Genomic DNA, 18,743 nt, shown 5'->3' on the forward strand with positions numbered 1-18,743 from the left:
TTGTGTTCGTCGCAGAGAACCGGCGTCACTTCTCGTGCACCAGTTCTTTGATTGTTTGCACCGCATTAAAATATTGCACACCGACACGAGCCCGCGGAAGCGAAACACTGCGAGTTAAGGTAATAATTCAAAGCGACTACGGTCCTTGAAATCATTTGTAAGGCCAGGGTGAAGAGTGGCCTGTGTGTTTTGGGTTAGCAGACAAGGACTTAGCAGTGCTGCGGGCGGTAGTTGGAAATGGTGCAGTGCCAGTGCGGTGTAACTTACTGCTGCCAGTGATGAGCTAGCAGGCTAGCTAACGTTAGCTGGAGGAGGAGGAGGAACGATGTTCAGGCGGCTGCCGCTAGCTAAAGCCTTTGTCCCATCAGATGTCTTTAACGTAACTCATTCAGAAAGTTAGACATTTAAGCACGTGTTCCTCAGTGGTTTGGTGGAAATGTGGAGCCTCACGTCTAACCTGTAGCTGTTCGAGTCAGCGCTGCAGCTTCGTCCTCCCTCAAAGTCTGCATCAAGGAAAATCAAAGTAAAACGGCGAGGGGCTGACATCAGTTAACTAATCCTCTTAAAATGATCTCACCATATTCTATAATGTGAAGTTATTCATCTCTTGCGACCCACGTAAATCTCAATGATGAATTGAATCGGATTGATGTCTGGATGTAATTTGTAAGATCTTCTGTTTTGCTGTGTGTAACGTAACGTTAGACATCCTGTGAAACGTCACAGCACGAGCTCGCTCGTCCAAATTAAAGTAAACAAAGATAGACAGGTGTGTAGACTAGAGTACACTGGTTTATGCATCCCGCAGCCCGGTACTTTTCTACTTGACTGTGAACATATTTCAACGAACTGTGACTGTATATAATTGAACGGATGTTGGATTCGATTAAATTAATTATATTCAGTCATAACTACGTGAGAACTTATCACACGTCTGACTGTGATGTGACGTGTGAGCGCACGCCTCCCTGCTGCTCTGCTTTCAAAGTTCAACTGTGAGTGAAATTAGCAGATTCATGTAAAAGTGGGTTATGTAATTATTTCACATTACAACATGTGTCTGTGCTCCTCGTGTTTAATAGTGACCTTCACCTTATAGTACTCTTACGTTATTTGTTATTTTTTTCCCTCCCAGCCCGTCACAATCCTGTTACAAGATCTCGGCGTTTTGCTGTGATATTTGTATCTCCAAAATGTATAACATTACTATCATTCTCCCTCGTCCGTTTTATTTTTACTGTGAGAATCTGATCTGAGCATGTGATGTCTCCTCTGCCTCGGTGTTCTGTCTACAGCATGCGTCCAGGAGAGGATGTCCTTGTGGCTCCACAGTAACACCGACACATTGATTGTTTTGAGTTGGACCGCGGACGCGACCTCTTTAAGCATGATAATTAAAAGACGGCCACGGATGTGCTTTTATTGTGTTATATTTAACAGTTAATTGAATGTGTTATCTTCGTGTGTTGATGGCTGTCTGGCACCGGGGCGCCTCTGCAGGTCACGTGACCGACAAGAGAAACTTAACTTCTGGCGAGAAATGAAATCGAAACTTAACCTGCGTCTTGTTTCCCTTTGTTTCCTTTTTCTTACACAAGCCAGTAGGTGGATTTTCCCTTTACTTTCGTGGTGTAACTGTGAAGCAACGCGTCTGTTACAGGAGTCCAAACAGCCTTTAAAAGGCGAGCGACAAAACTAGACGGACCTCACTCATCCAAAGCGGAAGACCACTGCGATCTGGACAACGTTTTTGCATTTTTAAAATCAAACATGTGGTTTAACAATTTCTAGTCCGCAAACACTGTTTAGTCTACCAGGTTTGTCTTTGACTTGTGTCGTGAGTCTCTGTTGGAGTCGTCTGAGAAGCTGCAGGAGCAGCAACGTTGACTATTCCACTTTTTTTCAACTGCTGCCACTTTGATTTCATCTACTGTTGGTGAGATCAGCAACACTGTGTGAGCACACTGGACCTTATGCTTCTAGTATATCTGTGTGCAACATATTTGGAGCATGTACCAGATTTAACTTGTGCACTGCTACGTTGACAATGGACCCAAAGTGTCTCAGAGGAAGGGGTCACTTTGAACATCAAACTGAGCATAGGTGGTATTTAGACATGTCTTGACATGACAGCATTAAGTGTGTAAAAGAGTTGATTCATCAGTTGTCAGAGGGGTCGTCTTGTTCATGCCTCTGTCCAAGCTCAAAATAGAGACGAACATAATGACGGTGGCTTGAGAAAAACACAGAGTTGTTATTTTGGCTGTCAACTGTTGCCTTGTATCAGGGTCAAGATGAGTCAGCTGCAGCCCCGTTTGGGCCCAGGGCTGCCGGCCCTGTCGGCCCATATTACCGTGATGGACCAACACTATGGTGTTCTCAGTTAATGTGGCTGCGTTCGGGCCTGCTCAGCTCTATGTGTCAGACCAGTGATGCTGACTGGGCCAGGGGGGGTTGAAACCTGACTCAGTATTGGGTGTCCCCTTGTTGTCAGTCTCACTGATATAGACATCATTGAGTGTTGTCAGATATGACACTTGAGGCTGAATCAATGTGTGTTGTGCCATAGGAGGATATTGGAATTCTGGACTATGCATTTCAGGATGTGCATTTCTTCTCATTAAATGTTTTTGTTTTTTTCTGGATGAAGGAATAAACCTAGTTTACCTATTAGGTAATAGTCATGACTGTCTATAATGACTGCATGGTTTTCTTTCCACAGCTTGTCACTGACAGGCAGCCCTTGACGTTCGTGTATCCTTGGAACTTTTCATCTGCATCAGTGTCTCACTTTTCTTCTTCGCTATGGATCCAGATCCAGCCATAATTTTTAAGGCCAGAAATAAAACACAATAGTCACAAGAAGGTCTGAATTATTAATCACCATCCTTTTACCCTGGGATTAAGTTTCAGTGTGGCTGGGAGAAACAGTATGTCACCCTGCAGTATCCTTGTAAACTGGCTTGGGTTTAATCTGAAGTTATACACAGTGAAGTTTACAGTGTTGGCCTATGTTAGGGCTTACATATTCTTCATTTTTTCCATGATACCCAGATATTTTATCTGCATTTCAGCATGGCAAGAGTTTAGGATCCTGTTTGAAACTTTGTCCTTGGAGGTGGTATAGATTTACTGACTTATCCAAGGACACTTGAGCAGTTTGGAGGTTTGCCAGCAGGACCTGAAGATGTTTTATTGGCTGGGGAATAGTTTCCCTTGCCCTAGCTGCTGCTTCTCATTTTTCCACCATTCAATTATCTTAACTGTTATTTATTTCTGTTTATTAATATTCCCCTGACGTTATCCTTTGTTTGTATTTCAGGCGCTCTCAGTGTGCATTTGGCCTGACTTGACTTCCCTGTCAGGGTGTCTGCTATATGTGCTAGAGGACGTAGACTCATACAAAAGCCGCTCAGCCAGCTGCACCGGCCCCCTTCGCGCCCAACCCCTGCGCTATGAGCAGAGGTAGAGGAGGGCCTTCCAAAGAACACTTCCACAGGCACCCACCACCGGACCTCTACGCCAAAGAGAATTACCACAGACCTGGCCCAGCCTCAGTCTACCCTAGACCCAGCCCACAGCAGAACCCATATTCAAGATACTACCCCAGTCCTGCCCATCTTGTAGGGCCCATACAGCCTCCACCTGCCTCTCTCAATCCCTCTGCTCCACCTATTCCAAATCACAGTACAGTAGCCCCTAAACCAGTGGCCCATAACAGCTCGTATAATCCGAGTCACGGCCCTGGTCCTGTTCCTAATTCCTTTCAGTACCAACAGGCAGAGTTCCTTAGAGGACAGAGCTCCGAGGTACCCCAGTTTAGAGGCAGTCCACGTGGAGGTGGAGGTGGAGTAGTACCTGGAAGGCCGCCTAGCTCCACATACCAGCCCCAGTCAGACTATAGTAGATATCCAAACAACATTAGCCATAGGGGTAGAGGAGGGTACAGTCAGGAACAGAGTTTTGGATACCCACCCACCTTAAGAGCCCCACGAGGCACCCCAGGCCCTCGACACCTGAGTCAAAAGCAGTCACAAGGCAAAAACCACAATCAATACTCCGATAGACAATGGCGTGTCCAAACAGACTGTTTATATGAGAATTTTCAGAGTTTGTCCCTTCATCGAGACAGGCCCAACAGAGGAGGAGAGAGGTTTGACAGACCCAATGTATCCAGTAGCTTACCAAATTCGAGCTTTAATAAAGTTAACATAACCGTCACTCCCGGTGTTGAGGCGCAGGTCCATAGTGCTTTGGCTGCTTTGAAGCCAAGTGAGAGTATCTCTGCAAAATTGTTAGCCAGAAAGTTGCATCTGCCCAAAAAGATAGTCAACCAGGTCCTATACTCTTTGGAGCGCTCACAGAAAGCCTCTAAGCAAGGACTCTCCCCTCCTGAGTGGACTCTTTACAGAGAACCTGTCAGAGGCGAGGAAGATCAAGACTCTAAAGTACGAAGTCCACCATCCCATCTGTGTGTGAGCTCAGAACTCCCTGCTGAAGTAAAGGTTGAGCTAAAAACAGAAACAGCAGGAAACTTGGGACAGGTCAGAGACGAGGACTCTGACACAGAATCCAGTTCTTCTAACTCCCTCTCTTTAGAGTCATCTGACTCTGAGGAGTCCCGGTCATCAGCAAGAGGTTGGCACCAGGAGAAACAGCATCCGGGCACTATTAGTCCCCCTGATCAAGAACTGAAGCTTCCCACAATGGCTGAACAGAAGGAACTAGTCCTACAGTATCTCCTGCGTTCACAGGAGGCTACTGCTCTCTCCATAGCAAAAAACATTGGTTTAAGGACTACCAAGCAGGTCAATCCCACCCTCTATGCCCTGGAGAAGCAAGGTGAGATCATTAAGAATGGAGAAGTCAACCCTCCCACCTGGGAGCTCTCCAGCCGCCGCAGAGAGAGGATGGAGAGGAGCATTAAAGCCGCACAGAGCCTCCCAACTGAAGAAAATAAGATGGAGTTAGAGGCCAACAGAGATGAGGGAGCAGGGTCCGTTCTTTTGTCGTCATCACCAATACCACCAATACCAGGCCTGGAGCCACTTCCACTTCCAGAAGGTTGGATGCCAGAGCAAAGTCAAAGTGAAGTGGTGAGTAAAATGTTGCTTTGTTTATATTAATAGTATGAAGTTGAATGCATTCTTATGAAGATGGCATGGCAGTCATGTGAGGAAAAATAAAATTATAAGAGCAAAGAATCATTCAAATGGAACACCAATAAGGGTATGTCACATATACAGTACATATTATATGTTTTAGTATGAATTACGATCGGAAACGCAACTATAAATGTTGAAATTGAATATTTTTTACCTAGATCGTTGAGTGGCTGCCGAAAATCTGTAGAAAATCAAAATATTAAATTCAGAACAAAATGGCAAAGCATTTACAAAGATTAAAGGAATAGTTCCTCATTTTGCGAAACGGACTTAATTGCCGTTTTCAGTCTTTATGCCCGACTTAGCTAGCAGGCTGCTGGCTGTGGCCTGATACCTACCGGACAGATAGTGAGTGGTTGCATGTGAGTTATTTAGATAGCCTTATTTAAAGAGAAAAAACATTATCTGGAGAATGTGAAGTGCCTTTTTACAAGATGTAGTCAGGTGAGGTGAGCAGTTATGGAGTTGTATCCCAATTTATTAACCCTTCTACCTCTGCTTTTCAGTCCCAATCCTCTGCTCTAGCACCCACCTCTATTTTATGTAAAGACGACGATCCCGCCGAAGGACAGTGGGCCACTGATGACATCCCAGAATTCCTCAACGCCATCCGCAGAGAGACGGACGCTGAGAAACTGGCAGCGGAGAAGGCCAACACTGTGGGAACTGTTGCCGTGTCGCTGGCTGCTCCACCTCCCCAGAACCTGTGGGCCAAATTACAGGAGGTGAGGCTGAAGAACCCTGTCAGTGGCCTCATGGAGTACGCCCAGTATCTGGGCCAGAACTGTGAGTTCCTGCTCCTTGACCAGTCGGGACCCTCTCACGACCCAAGGTTAGTCTTTTAACCATCTCTGTAACTTGTCATGTTTTAGTTGATAAAGGGGTAAAGAAAATCTATCTGTGGTCACTGTCTGTGTAATTATCCTTTAATGTTGAGATTTAAGTTGTGACAACCACTTCATGAAGTGGATCAGGTTTTGACAATCAACAGTAATCCAATGTTCTTGTCAGTGTTATTGTAGCACCTCATAGTTTGTCTCACTTTACATAAAAATGTACCACAATACTTCATGTAGACTTTTAATTTCAGGAAAAGAAAGCAATGATAATAAAGCTGTAAACCGTATCCGCAGATGCTCTGAACTGAGGTATCGGGGAAACAAACATTGGATCAGTGCATCGCTGAATGTAGCCACTGTGTATATTAAAAAAACACAAGATTTGGTGATGTGCTTTCATTATGTGACATCCATCTTTTTTTGTTTTTCCACCCACATGTTGTAAGCCTCCCTAAGGCACCTTTTGAATCGATTCAAAGTGCAAGAGATAAATCTGCCGTAATGAAGACACATGATGCTGCCAGTTCAGAATGAAAATTACTGTGCTTATTATGCAACACAGTAGTCTCAGAAAATATTATAGCTGCTCGATTAATCATATATTGACAGATCGCTGTGTCTGTGTTTGTTTCTCCCTCCGTCAGATTCCGTATGCAGGTGATGCTCAACGGGAGGCTGTTTCCTGTCGCAGAAGCTTCCAGTAAGAAAGTTGCAAAAAAGGATGCTGCTGCGGCCACCCTGCGCATCCTCATAGGAGAGATGCAGGGAGGGGCAAGTACTGGAGAAGAGGGAGGGACTGCCGGTATGGACCAAGTGATGGCTCTACTCACAGATACCAGTGTAAGTTTGAATGTGATGATCAGCTAAGGACTGCCAATTCTTGCATTAAACACCTGAGATTGATCAGGTTATTAACATCAGTCGAGTGTAATAGGTTGTGGAGACCAACATTTTTTTTGTGATTATTTTGTAGACCTGTTATTAATTGGGAATAAATCATAAGCCATTTATTCATAAGTACAGTGACAGAAAACAGCCTTGATTTAAACATGTAATTTGTCTCCTCCATTGTCTGCCAGGGACCAGCTGAAGACATGGGGGGGATTTGTGGGATAGGGATTGGCGAAGGACCTCGCCAGCCACTGTCCCGCTCTCTCCCTGGTGGGAAGAATCCTGTGTCTGTCCTAATGGAGTACAGCCAGCGCAGCGGGAACCCCATTGAATTCATCATCACCGGGCAGGCAGGTCCACCCCATGACCCAAGGTACCAGCTCCTCCACCTATTTCTGAAGCTGTCTTCATCCTCAGAGGGTGTTCTCCGCCACGCTGCATGTCCCTTTGTGGTCGTACATTTCCTTCTCAGTGAAGCAGTTGATCAGCTGTGATGAGTATTGTAGTCAGCTGACAAAACACAATACCATCTTTGTCTGTTTACTCTTAACCCCTCTTTGTGTTAATATTCCATCCCTTTAGGCAGCCAGTTTAGAGATATAATACAAACTTGTGTGTTCCTCCAAGAACCATCTGCAAATGCTGCATGTATTTGTCTTGATCACTAGTACACCATAAGCTGTTACTTACGGAGACTGGGGCTTCAACTGACGATTATTTTTTGTTATTTATGAATTTTTCAATTACTTACACAATTAATCATTTAGTCTATAAAATGTTAAATGCTCCTCATAGCCCAGTGACATCTTAAGTTTGCTTCTTTTGTCTACGACAATCCAAAACATCTCATTTACTGTCGTAGATGAAAAAGAGAAGCAGTCAAGTCTTTAAATAAGGGGGAAGTGCCAGTGTTTTGAAATTTTTGCTTGAAATGATTGATTGAATATCGACAGAGTTTAAGGTCAGTAGCAATGAAGTTTCTGTCAGTTGACTTACCGGCTCAACATTGCACCTCTCACTGACACTCATTTATCTAAATGTGATAATTCAAGAATCTGGAACAGAAACTCAAAGAAACCAAAAAGATCTCTCTCTCCACGCTTTTCTCCTTCTCAGTCGCTTTCCTGTGTTCAGGTTCATGTACAGGGTGAAGGTCGGAGACAACTTGTTTCCAGAGGCCTCAGCACCAAGCAAAAAAGCAGCCCGCCAGCTGGCTGCAGAAGAGGCCGTCAAAGAATTAATGGCTGACGGGAGACTGCAGCTTAACAAGGTTAGGAGGGAGAGACTGAGAATAACTCAAGTCGTTCATTTGGGGGGATTTGCAAATCTGAAAAATTTGAGGAATGACTTTGTTAAAACAACAGGTCGCTCAAGCTGTGAGAACTTATTTTGTCGCCTCTTTCACACTGTTGTGCTCCCTTTGGCCATGCCATTCACAACTCTTTTTCCCTGCTTTTTCTCTGTTTTCCAGCCTCAGTTGCCGCTGGGCTCTTCGAGTGATAGTGATGGCAGTGGTTCTGGGACTACATGTCCCTCTTTGCCTCCTCTGACTGCAGACGAGTTGCGAGCAGCACATGAGGCAGGAGTTGGGGACCTCATCAACCATCTGAACAACAATGCAGTGTCGGGTCTTCTGGAGTATGCTAGAGCCCGGGGATTTGCTGCTGAGATCCGACTGGTCGGTCAGTCTGGGCCAGCACACGAGCCTAAGTATGTGTGAACTGTATCTCATGATCTCTGTAGTTCTAGCTACACTTTATATGTGTATATATGTCTTCTATTTGATGTAAGGCAACCATTGTAACACCCTGACACACCAGACCAATATCATGACTGTCAGTCAGCGTGTGTATCCCTTTGTTGGTGACTTTTTGCCCGATTGAGCATTTAAAATCTGTCCCATCATCCAGCGGTGAAAAAATCATTTCAGTTGGCTGTTCAGCTAAGCAAATCTGTTCATGAGAAGAGAAACAGGGAAGAACGGGAAATCCTCTTGAGCCTGTTGCTGTAGTTTACAATATTTCACTAATTTAGCACAGTTTATCTTCACTTTTTGCCACCCCCTCTTCACAGTGCCATTTGCAACTCTTTATCAGACACATTTTCAATATGAAGTGGCTATGTTGGCAAGAGCAGTGTCAAAAAGGCTGCTTTATCATAACCGTTCTTATATCCGCAGTTACAAGTTTTCCAGAGAGATATTTCCTGTAACACCATTAACCTTCAGCTGTCTTTATAGTGTGTTCAAGTGCAGCTTTTTTGTCGAGACGTGGGCAACATGATGTCAGTTAGCTTTTGTCCCCACTAGTCCTCTCATGTTGGTTTGGAGCCTCTTGGCCGCGTAAAGTGAGTGAGAAAATCCAGTCAAATCCACATCTGACTGCCTTTCTCTTTGCCCCACCTGTGCAGGTTCACCTACCAGGCCAAGCTGGGTGGACGCTGGTTCCCTCCAGTGTGTGCGTCCAACAAGAAGCAGGGAAAACAGGAAGCAGCAGATGCTGCTCTACGAGTTCTGATTGGAGAGGCTGAGAGAGCGGCCCGCACTGGGGAGCTCATCCCAGCTGAGGTACTGACTTATCAGCATTTTTATTTATTTTCTGTGCGCACCATCTGGCTCAATATGGGAACAATGCAGTATGTAATAGCATGACAAAAGGTTTATGTTTAGGTCATCATTGCTGTGATGATAGATCGAGCTTCAGTTTAATCACAATAAACACCTGCATGTAACTGGAAAAACTATCTCACTATAGCAAATTGGATTCACTAACGATGATAACTTTTACATGCACACTTGTAACCTCAGTTAAAACATAATCAGTCTAAAGTAAACTACACACAGACTCTTTAATTTAACATATTTGTCATTTCACTGTGAATAAATAAGTTTTGTTCCCTGAAAGGTTTTTAGCTTTGTAGCAGCTATAGGAAATGTTGATTTTTTTTTTTTTTTTTATACATTTTATTTATTGGCATCTTATAAACATTCAACATACAAACATTACATTACACAAACATAACACATTACACTTCCTCTGACTGCATAGTTTAGTTTGTGTGCAAGATACTCATTCAGCTTGCCTTAGATATGTTGGCAAGACATCAATGTTTACACACAGTCATAATTTGCTATAGTAAATATAAACTATATGTACAATAATCCTCATTCATTTTTTATGTACCTGTCCTGTCTTGCATACATTCCTCTCTCTAGCTTCCAGTGAGTGGCAGCACTTTGCACGACCAGATCGCAATGTTGAGCCACCAGCGTTTCAATGCCCTGACCACGCGCATCCAGCACAGCCTTCTGGGACGGAAGATTCTTGCCACCATCGTCATGCGGAGGGGGGAGGGCCTGGGGACTGTTGTCAGCCTGGGAACTGGTATATAGATTATGTTTAGCATACAATCTATGAAGCAAACCGGTGGTAATGACATTTTAAGGAATCGTGTGGCAGCCTAAAAATATGGTGTCACTGCATTTTTTTTTTTCCCCCATGATATGAGGAAGTTTTTTTGATGTCCGTGCTCAGAGGCATGCACTGTCAAGTTAAACAGAACTAGGTCACTGCAGAACCGAGAGGCATCACATTGTTGTGTTTGACACTGAATGTGTTTCTCCCTTTTTCTGTCAGGAAATCGCTGTGTCAAAGGGGAGGAGCTGAGCCTTAAAGGAGACACTGTTAATGATTGCCATGCTGAAATCATCTCCAGAAGGGGATTTGTTCGGTAAAAAATAGATCTCGCCCTTTATCAATGTTTCTGAAAATACCCCGCTGTTCTCGCAGACCCATTATTTATAAGTATAACTCACCATCTGCCTTCCTCTCAGGTTTCTGTACCGTGAGCTGCTCAAGTACTATGACGGCACAGACGACAGTATATTTGAGCCTGCAGAGGACAACAAACTGCAAATCAAACCTGACATCACCTTTCACCTCTACATCAGGTGAGACTATCAGATGTTTTCTTTCTCCTCCTTCACCTACACCCATGATATCCTCTTTCACTGCTGTCCCAACCATCACTCTGATACGACAATGTTTCATGTTTGGATCAATGTGGTGCCTTCTATTTTAAACTGCATGTCATCATGGTCTCTCTTATCCATAGCACGGCACCTTGCGGTGATGGCGCCCTGTTTGACAAGTCATGCAGTGAAGCCGGGGATGACACTGAGGGTCATCAGCCTCTGTTTGAGAATTCTAAGCAGGGCAAGCTCCGCACTAAAGTAGAGAACGGTGAGAGATGACACTGGCACACTTTATAAATATGTATCAGTGCAGTGCATGGAAGCAAATGATTCCAACCTCTGTAACCTTTTGTCTGTGTTTGTATGTTTGTTATGGCTTGTGCCAGGCGAGGGCACCATCCCAGTGGAGTCAAGTGCCATCGTGCCCACATGGGACGGCATCCAGCATGGCGAGAGGCTGCGAACTATGAGTTGCAGTGATAAGATCCTGCGCTGGAATGTGCTGGGTCTGCAGGGGGCGCTGCTCACCCATTTCCTGAATCCCATCTATCTGAAGTCCATCACGCTTGGTAAAACATACTGTTACTTTGATTACCCTGGAATGACGAGCAGATAATGTGACAAATATTCGTGAGAGTTCCCGGCAGTGAAGCTGGATGAATTCCCACTTTTACACTGCTTCTTGTCTCATATTTCTGTTCTACACTGTGTCTTTGCTGTTCTGAACTGTCAGGCTATCTGTACAGCCACGGGCACCTGACGCGTGCTGTCTGCTGTCGACTTGCCAGAGATGGTGAAGCGTTCGGCCAAAGTCTCCCCACTCCTTTTACACTGAACCACCCGGAGGTACGTGTTTGGCAGTGTCATTTGTGGACATTAATCAGGAGTATTGAGGTCATTCTAACTAAATTAATCAATTAAGCTGCCAACTCTCCTATTTGTACCTGTACTACTGTTTCTTCATTGCTCATCTTCTTAAAATTTGGCTCATCCATCAATTAGCAAAAAGCAGGTAGGTCACTTTCATAACTCGATGCAGGAGCTGGCAGTTACCGCGTGTCTCGACTGCAAATATGTTGGATGTGTTTTAAACTCTTATGTCTCACTCAACATGTATGTTGTCATCCTGATATGTGTAGTTGATTTCACCAGCTCCGTGCACACTCACAGGCGTAACCGCAACCTGAAGAGGTTATTTACACTTCCAGTCTTTTTTTTTTCTCCCCCAACAATACATGTGTAAGGTTGGTACGGTTGGCAAACATTAACATAAGCTGTTCATTTTCTGCCATTACACAGCTTCCCTGCTAACCATTGGCCACTCACTATTTATCACAATCATATACATTGGAAAAATAAATCGGGTGGCTCAGATGCATCAGAAGAAAGCTACACAGAAAGTTTGGCTGCTCCTTTGCTGCTTAACACTCGTGTACAAGAGGGCACCGGTCACTTGACTGCTGTGGTCACGCTGCCCACATATACAAGGGGTTAAGCACAGTTGAGCTTGTTGCTGTAGCCCATTTTTGAACACCGTCTTGACTTTCATCCACACAGCCAGTGACATTGGTTGAATCTTCCATACTAATCGTCTCACAGCGTGACACAGCCATCACACTGACAAATGCATTACACAACTAATTTTACACGCTCTGTTTGGAAATGCTGAATCACAATGAAGAGCTAAATTAGCCCTATTGAAAAAAATATATGTTCTGTCGCCCCGCTTCCCTTCTTCCACACCACCTTGTTTGACTGTAGGTGGGCCGGGTGAGTGTGTATGATTCAACACGTCACACGGGCAAGACAAAGGAGTCCAGTGTGAACTGGAGTTTTCCAGACCAGCACAGCGTGGAGGTGCTTGACGGGACCAAAGGCAAACTAGATGGGTATGTAAAATATACAAATTCTTTCGCAACAAGCATTTTGAATTGATAGCTTTAGATTGGATGCATAGTCTGTTTTTATCCACTCAGATATTTATTATTTAATGACTGTAGTGCTGCTGTTGAGTGTTTTTGTCATTCTCTAGTGACAAACATGGTGGTGGATTTACCTGAGTTAAGATTTTTTATTTCAAGTAGATGTATCCAGTAGCTCAATCTGCCTCTAAAATGAGTTCTGAAAAAGTGTTTTTATCTGTCTGTATGAATTATTGATCATAATGACACTATGTCATTGTTAAAGGTCATCCCTGGAGTGTCTTTCCAGAAACAGAATTTTAAGATTTGACATTACGTTTTTATAATTTGGTACTCTGTGCCTGCTGCTGGAAACACCTCATGTAATAAGAAACCAAGAATGACCCATTATCAAAACATACACATGGGCAGCCTTTATTTCATTTTGGAGCATATCGTGTGCTCTTTTGAATTCAGTAAAAACTTTCCTGTAACCACAAGCTTAATGAAACTTTACGTTACACAAAACTGTGAACAGTAGGCAGTTAAATAAGCTAAATAGGAAACACTGTGTGATCAGAGAAAATGTGTCATGCCAGCATGCCAGACAGTCTTTGTTTTCCATGACTGACACACTTGTCTTTATGAACTACACTAAAGAGTACTGTAATTTTTTCCCTCTAGGAACAAACTGAGCGTGTCCAGAGTGTCCAAGTCCAACCTGTTTGGTCTGTTCCGCTCTCTGTGCCAGCGTTGTGGCCGCACAGACCTCCTCGCCCTGCCCTCATACTCCCAAGCCAAGATGTCAGCCATGTCCTTCCAGCTAGCAAAGCAACAGTTTTTCCGGGCTCTCAGCATCCACGGTTACGGCGCCTGGATTAGCAAACCACTGGAAGAGAAGAGCTTTGAGGCAGGGGAGGGAAACGGGAACAATGGAGCAAGTGTCCCTGTGGGGTATGGCAGCAGTAGAAACGGAGGAGCATTGGAGGTAAAGCAAGAGGAGGCGTAGGACAGTTCAGGGTGTTGATATTAAGGGGGTGATATAAATATGTGGGGGGGAGAAAAGCACAAGGCAGGGACAGATTGAAGTGGGAGAAAAGGACAATCAAACAACGTGTAGCCAGCAGCCAGAACTGTATCTTGTGTTGGAACATGGTTATAGGCTGCTGAGGAAGAGTGATGGAAAAGGACAGCAGAAATGAAAGGAAGAGGACAAAGCCTGGAGGATGAGTGGGTCAAATAGAACTATGGAGAGATGCACAGGGTGAACAGAATAATGTAAACACTATATGAAGAGTCACCATGGTAAACACTGCTGCAATTCTGGTTTGTATTCAATCTCTATGAACAAATTTCTGCAATTTAATGCTGAAATTGTTCCACCACGTGGAGAGCATTGGAGTCAAAGGCAATTTTTTTTTTTTTTCAAAAGCATTTTTCTTTATCTATATCCATATGCAGATAAATTAAGAGTTGTCCATCAACTCTAACTCCATTCTTCCATAACAAGTTGCTATTGTAAACAATGACTGGCACATGGAAGATGAAGTCTTGTTCTGGCAATATCAAAAGCCCCAGAATATTGGCCGTTTCCCCCAGAGGCTGAGCCACTGACCGACGATAGCAGATGGGTTCTTTGCAAATCAATTAATGAGTTTGCCACCTTCCTTTATGGTGCTTAGAACTGGGTTGGATTCCATTTTTACTTTTCACTTTGTCATTGTAGTGTTTCGAATACGTTGCTGTTATTTTTCCACTGGTCTACTCGACATGAGAACTCATTTTTCAGGTTCTCTGACCATCGCCATTGCAGGTGGGACCCAGTTGATTTGGCTTCTGTTTGTTGTTGAATTTCGACAGGAGAGCTTGAATAGCTAAGAAGTGCTGCTAATTGGCATCCAACCCAGCATGACCCACTATTGTAAAAGTGTTTGCAATTGTGATTACATTAATTTTCGACTTTAAATCCTCTTTCATGAAGTGCTTATTTTTTTGGCTCCCCGAAAATAAGAAGAGCTGCCCTTTAAGGCGGCGAGCAGAAATAATGGGACCTTCGCAGCAGGTAGCTCAATCTTTCACTCACCCTAGTTAGATATCATAAGTAAACTTGAAAAGTAGTCCTTGCTCAAAGAAGTCCCAGCTTATATTGTACACAAGAGACGTTCACTGTAAATAAGAATATCAATGCCAACTTCTATTCTGACCAGACATTCACTGTCAGACATTTGAGGCTGTAGCTCCTGCACATACTCTGAAGCCTTCAATCAGGCCCCTTTTCTGAGTACAATTTTAAAGTTGCTGTTCTCCCTCAGCTGTGCATCCACATTTTGTTGGTATGGTTACCATTAAGCATAGCGTCAGCCAGTGCGCCCCTTTGATCAGCCCATTCACCTCTGCGCTTCGTGCTTTTATATAGAATTACTGATGTCACGACCTCCAAGGAATACAAATGTTCTGTTCTTATGCTATGTTGTTTTTCCTGTGTGCGTTTGAGTATTTCTCCTTTTTTCTTCACTTCTGTCTGTAAGTTCATCAGCAGCTGGCCATGCTAGCTAATCCTGGAAAGTCTCGACTGTCCTGCCTGTTTTTTTTTGTTTTTCTTACAACTCAATATGAAAAGGCTTTGGGGTTCTCTTGCATGGCCAGTTCTTGAGAACAGCTAAGTGAGGACAGTTTTGTTGTCTAAGGAGAGGTTGTAGTCTCTTGGTCTCTGTATTTGGTTTTTGACATGTAGATGGAATGATGCAATATATACATCAGGTATATACAAATACATGAACACACAGATGTACAGTGGGGTCCAAAAGCCTGAGTCCAGTTCCAGAGACTGTCATTTATCGAAAACCTACAAATGTTCTGTCAAATAGTTTATTTGTAGTAATGCTGTCAGGAACATAATTTTTTAATTGAGGGAAATATAGAATTTCTTGTCCTCCTGTGCTCTTGTATTGTAGAAGTGTAGTGAAAAAAGACATCACTTTTTTGGGTTTGTTTTTGTAAATCCACAGATGAACTGTCATGTTACAGTATCTCTCTCACATATATTAACTGTGTAGGAGGTCTTCAGACTGTTTAAAGCTTGTGGTGCCTCTGTGGAACTGTGGCACCTCTCTAGTTGATTTGTAGTTTGCTCTTATGCTGAGGTTCAATTTTTAATTTAGGACTGTTTGACCCTTTATACAGTTTTAAAACTGTGACTTAAGAACCAGTGGAAACTATTTTCTCAGTAGACCCTGCAGAAGGAATTACACATTTAAGACGTAATGTAGCAAAATCGATATTCTTTTTAGTATTCATTGCAGTTCTTTAAAGGAGCGATGTATAAGACATGGCCAGAATTTTTGTTTAAGACATCTAGATTGTCTAGTAGCCCCCCTAGTTAGGGTTCACCTAGGAGATTTAAGTAAATCCAATAAACTTGCGAAATGTCAAAATATTGATTGATGATTGAGAGAAATTAATGATATATTTTTCTTACTAGACAGTTAAAAATACAACCATATCTCTTCTGAATCTAAGTTTCTCGCTTATTACAGAACTAAGACCAGCTTAATTGCCAACATTAACAAACGAAAACTCACATAAACAAAATAAAACTCACTAAAACACTCTTAGTTTGTCTCTCCACAATTTCATCTGGTTTGGACAAAATTAGTCCTCAATTCAGACCAAGATGTAAAAATTTCCCAGCCCTCATGCCTGTTCAGACCTCTTCACATCCGTGTAGTCATTGTCCTGGTCCGAGCCGCTGTAAATCACCTCTGTACTGTATCCTCATTCTTCAGGCTAGCATCTGTTGGTCTCAGAGGCTGCGCCCAGTCCCATTCTGGTGTCCAGCCATGTTCATTGTGAGGCCACATAGCTCCATGGCTACCTCAGCTACTTGCTAACTGCAGCCAGTTGCTATAGCAAGAGATGGTTATAGCAGATGGTGTTTTAGTTATTTCAATAGTTTTGTATTTTTTATCTTTAAAACAGCAGTTCTTCATAGTGGACTCAGACTTTTGGACCCCACTGTATGCAAAAATGGATGTTCGATTATAAAGCTGTATATATGTCTGTGTGTGGATGTATTTGTATAGGTTTAATGTATATATTTTGTAAATCATCTACAATTGCCTTTCTATATTTTTTTCCTGATGTTTTAATTAATCTGCAATGGAATATGCTGTTTTTTACCAATGAAGTTTGGAAAGTAAGAACAAAAGAATAAATACGTAGCATTGTTTCAGTGGATCGATGTGGTTCTGTTTTATTTCTTATTACAGTCTTTTATGGCATTTCATGTATTTACCAGCCCCTTCTTGAGCTGCTGTTGAGTTCACTAAGGGGACTGTAAACGTCCAGCAGTTTTTGACTCCCATCCGTGAGAAAGCTTCGGGGCCTGAGAAATAATGACTGGGGAGAGACTCTAAGCTGAAAGTTTGAGTGAGTAGTTTTTATAGCAGGTGCTCCTTTCCTCAAGGTGGCATTTAGTTCCAAATAGCTGCAGAGCCAATTGCAGTGCTCCAAAGGATCAGCAGATGGAAACATGTCCTCGCCTTCAGGCTGGAGGCCGTGTGAATGTGTGGAGTGGACAGTGTACAGTTCCGTTCCGTTCCCTGGATGAGTCACCAGTTCATCGCAGGATCCTTACTGATGGCAGTGGCTGCCTTCACGCAAGGTGCCAACTGCACATCAGGAGCAACTTTGGGGTTCAGTATCTTGCTCAAGGATACTTCGACATGCAGCTCAGTCCCGCCCTGGGGAGCTGGGATTTGAACCAGCGATCTTCTGATCACCAGTCAACCAGCTCTACCCACTGAGCTACAGCCGCCCCTGGATTGTACAGTGAAAGTGTATATAATAGATATAATAATTATATTATATTATAATATAATATAATATAAGAGATAGAGATAGAGAGATAGAGATATAGAGATAGATATATAGATATAGATATAGATAGATATAGAGAGATAGATATAGAGAGATAGATATATAGATATAGAGATAGATATATAGATATAGAGATAGATATATATATATATATATAGATATATAGATATATATATATATATATATATATATATATATAGATATATATATATATATAGATATAGATATAGATATATATATATAGATATAGATATAGATATATAGATATATAGATATATATATATATATATATATATATATATATATATATAAATATATATCTATATATATATATATATATATATATATATATATTTATAGATATATATTTATAGATATATATATATATATATATAGAGAGAGAGAGAGAGAGAGAGAGAGAGACATGGATGGATGAATAAATAAGTAGTAAAAAATAAACAGATTCCATGATGGAGTGCCGAGGATGAATTGAGTCGAAGCTGTTATGTAGTCGTCTGGTGGTTTGGTAAAGAATACTTCTGTATCTCTTGGGCCAGGAGGATCAGGGTGAACAGGCTGAGGCTGGGTGGATGGGTGTTATTCTTTTTATTATTTTTTCAGGCATTGCAGACATCTCGCCAATATCACTAATGCTCTTTAGATGGGTACTAATGATATTCTGGTCCGCTTAAAGTGAAATTGTCGCCAAAATGCAACCTAGGGTCTTTTTGTGAATGTACCCGAGTCAAACGTTTGTTCAAAAGCATAATTACGATGAAAGCGCCACTTTCATTTTTCCACTTTTCCACTTTTCACTTTTGCATCAAAATCACTATTTTTAAAACACTAAGAAGGCTTGACACAGCTTTGCTCGTACTGTCACCAGGGTCTCTACACATGAACTCGAGCATTGAGAACATTGTTTGTGTGCTTTTTACTAAAAAGAAAGTTTTTGAGCAACTCACGTTACCAGTTATTTTTCCGCTCGCTGCCAGCTGATAAGTGTCAATGTCCGAATGCGACGTAACATGGAGGAGAGCTAAGGTGGACCGCTACTGTCTTCCGGCAACAACTATCCATCACATGACTTATCCAG

General features: G+C 42.6%; 1 protein-coding gene across 2 annotated transcripts; it reads left to right on the top strand.

Annotated features, from left to right (window-relative positions):
* adar (adenosine deaminase RNA specific) lies at positions 1-17,005 on the top strand. Of its 2 annotated transcripts, none has more exons than XM_030393764.1 (16): positions 1-119; positions 3,323-5,096; positions 5,672-5,997; positions 6,649-6,844; positions 7,084-7,268; positions 8,012-8,165; positions 8,367-8,605; positions 9,305-9,461; positions 10,110-10,278; positions 10,531-10,624; positions 10,728-10,844; positions 11,009-11,136; positions 11,255-11,437; positions 11,602-11,714; positions 12,630-12,757; positions 13,454-17,005. In XM_030393764.1, the coding sequence occupies exons 2-16, from the start codon at positions 3,456-3,458 to the stop codon at positions 13,776-13,778; spliced, it is 4,155 nt and encodes a 1,384-aa protein (XP_030249624.1). In that variant the 5' UTR covers positions 1-119; positions 3,323-3,455; the 3' UTR covers positions 13,779-17,005. The 2 variants fall into 2 exon arrangements, with proteins under 2 accessions (XP_030249624.1, XP_030249625.1); XM_030393765.1 differs by having other exon boundaries at positions 8,030-8,165.
* Positions 17,006-18,743: the final 1,738 nt, after the last annotated feature.

Source organism: Sparus aurata, chromosome 17, assembly GCF_900880675.1.
Source record: "Sparus aurata chromosome 17, fSpaAur1.1, whole genome shotgun sequence".
In the NCBI taxonomy this organism is placed as follows: Eukaryota; Metazoa; Chordata; class Actinopteri; order Spariformes; family Sparidae; genus Sparus; species Sparus aurata.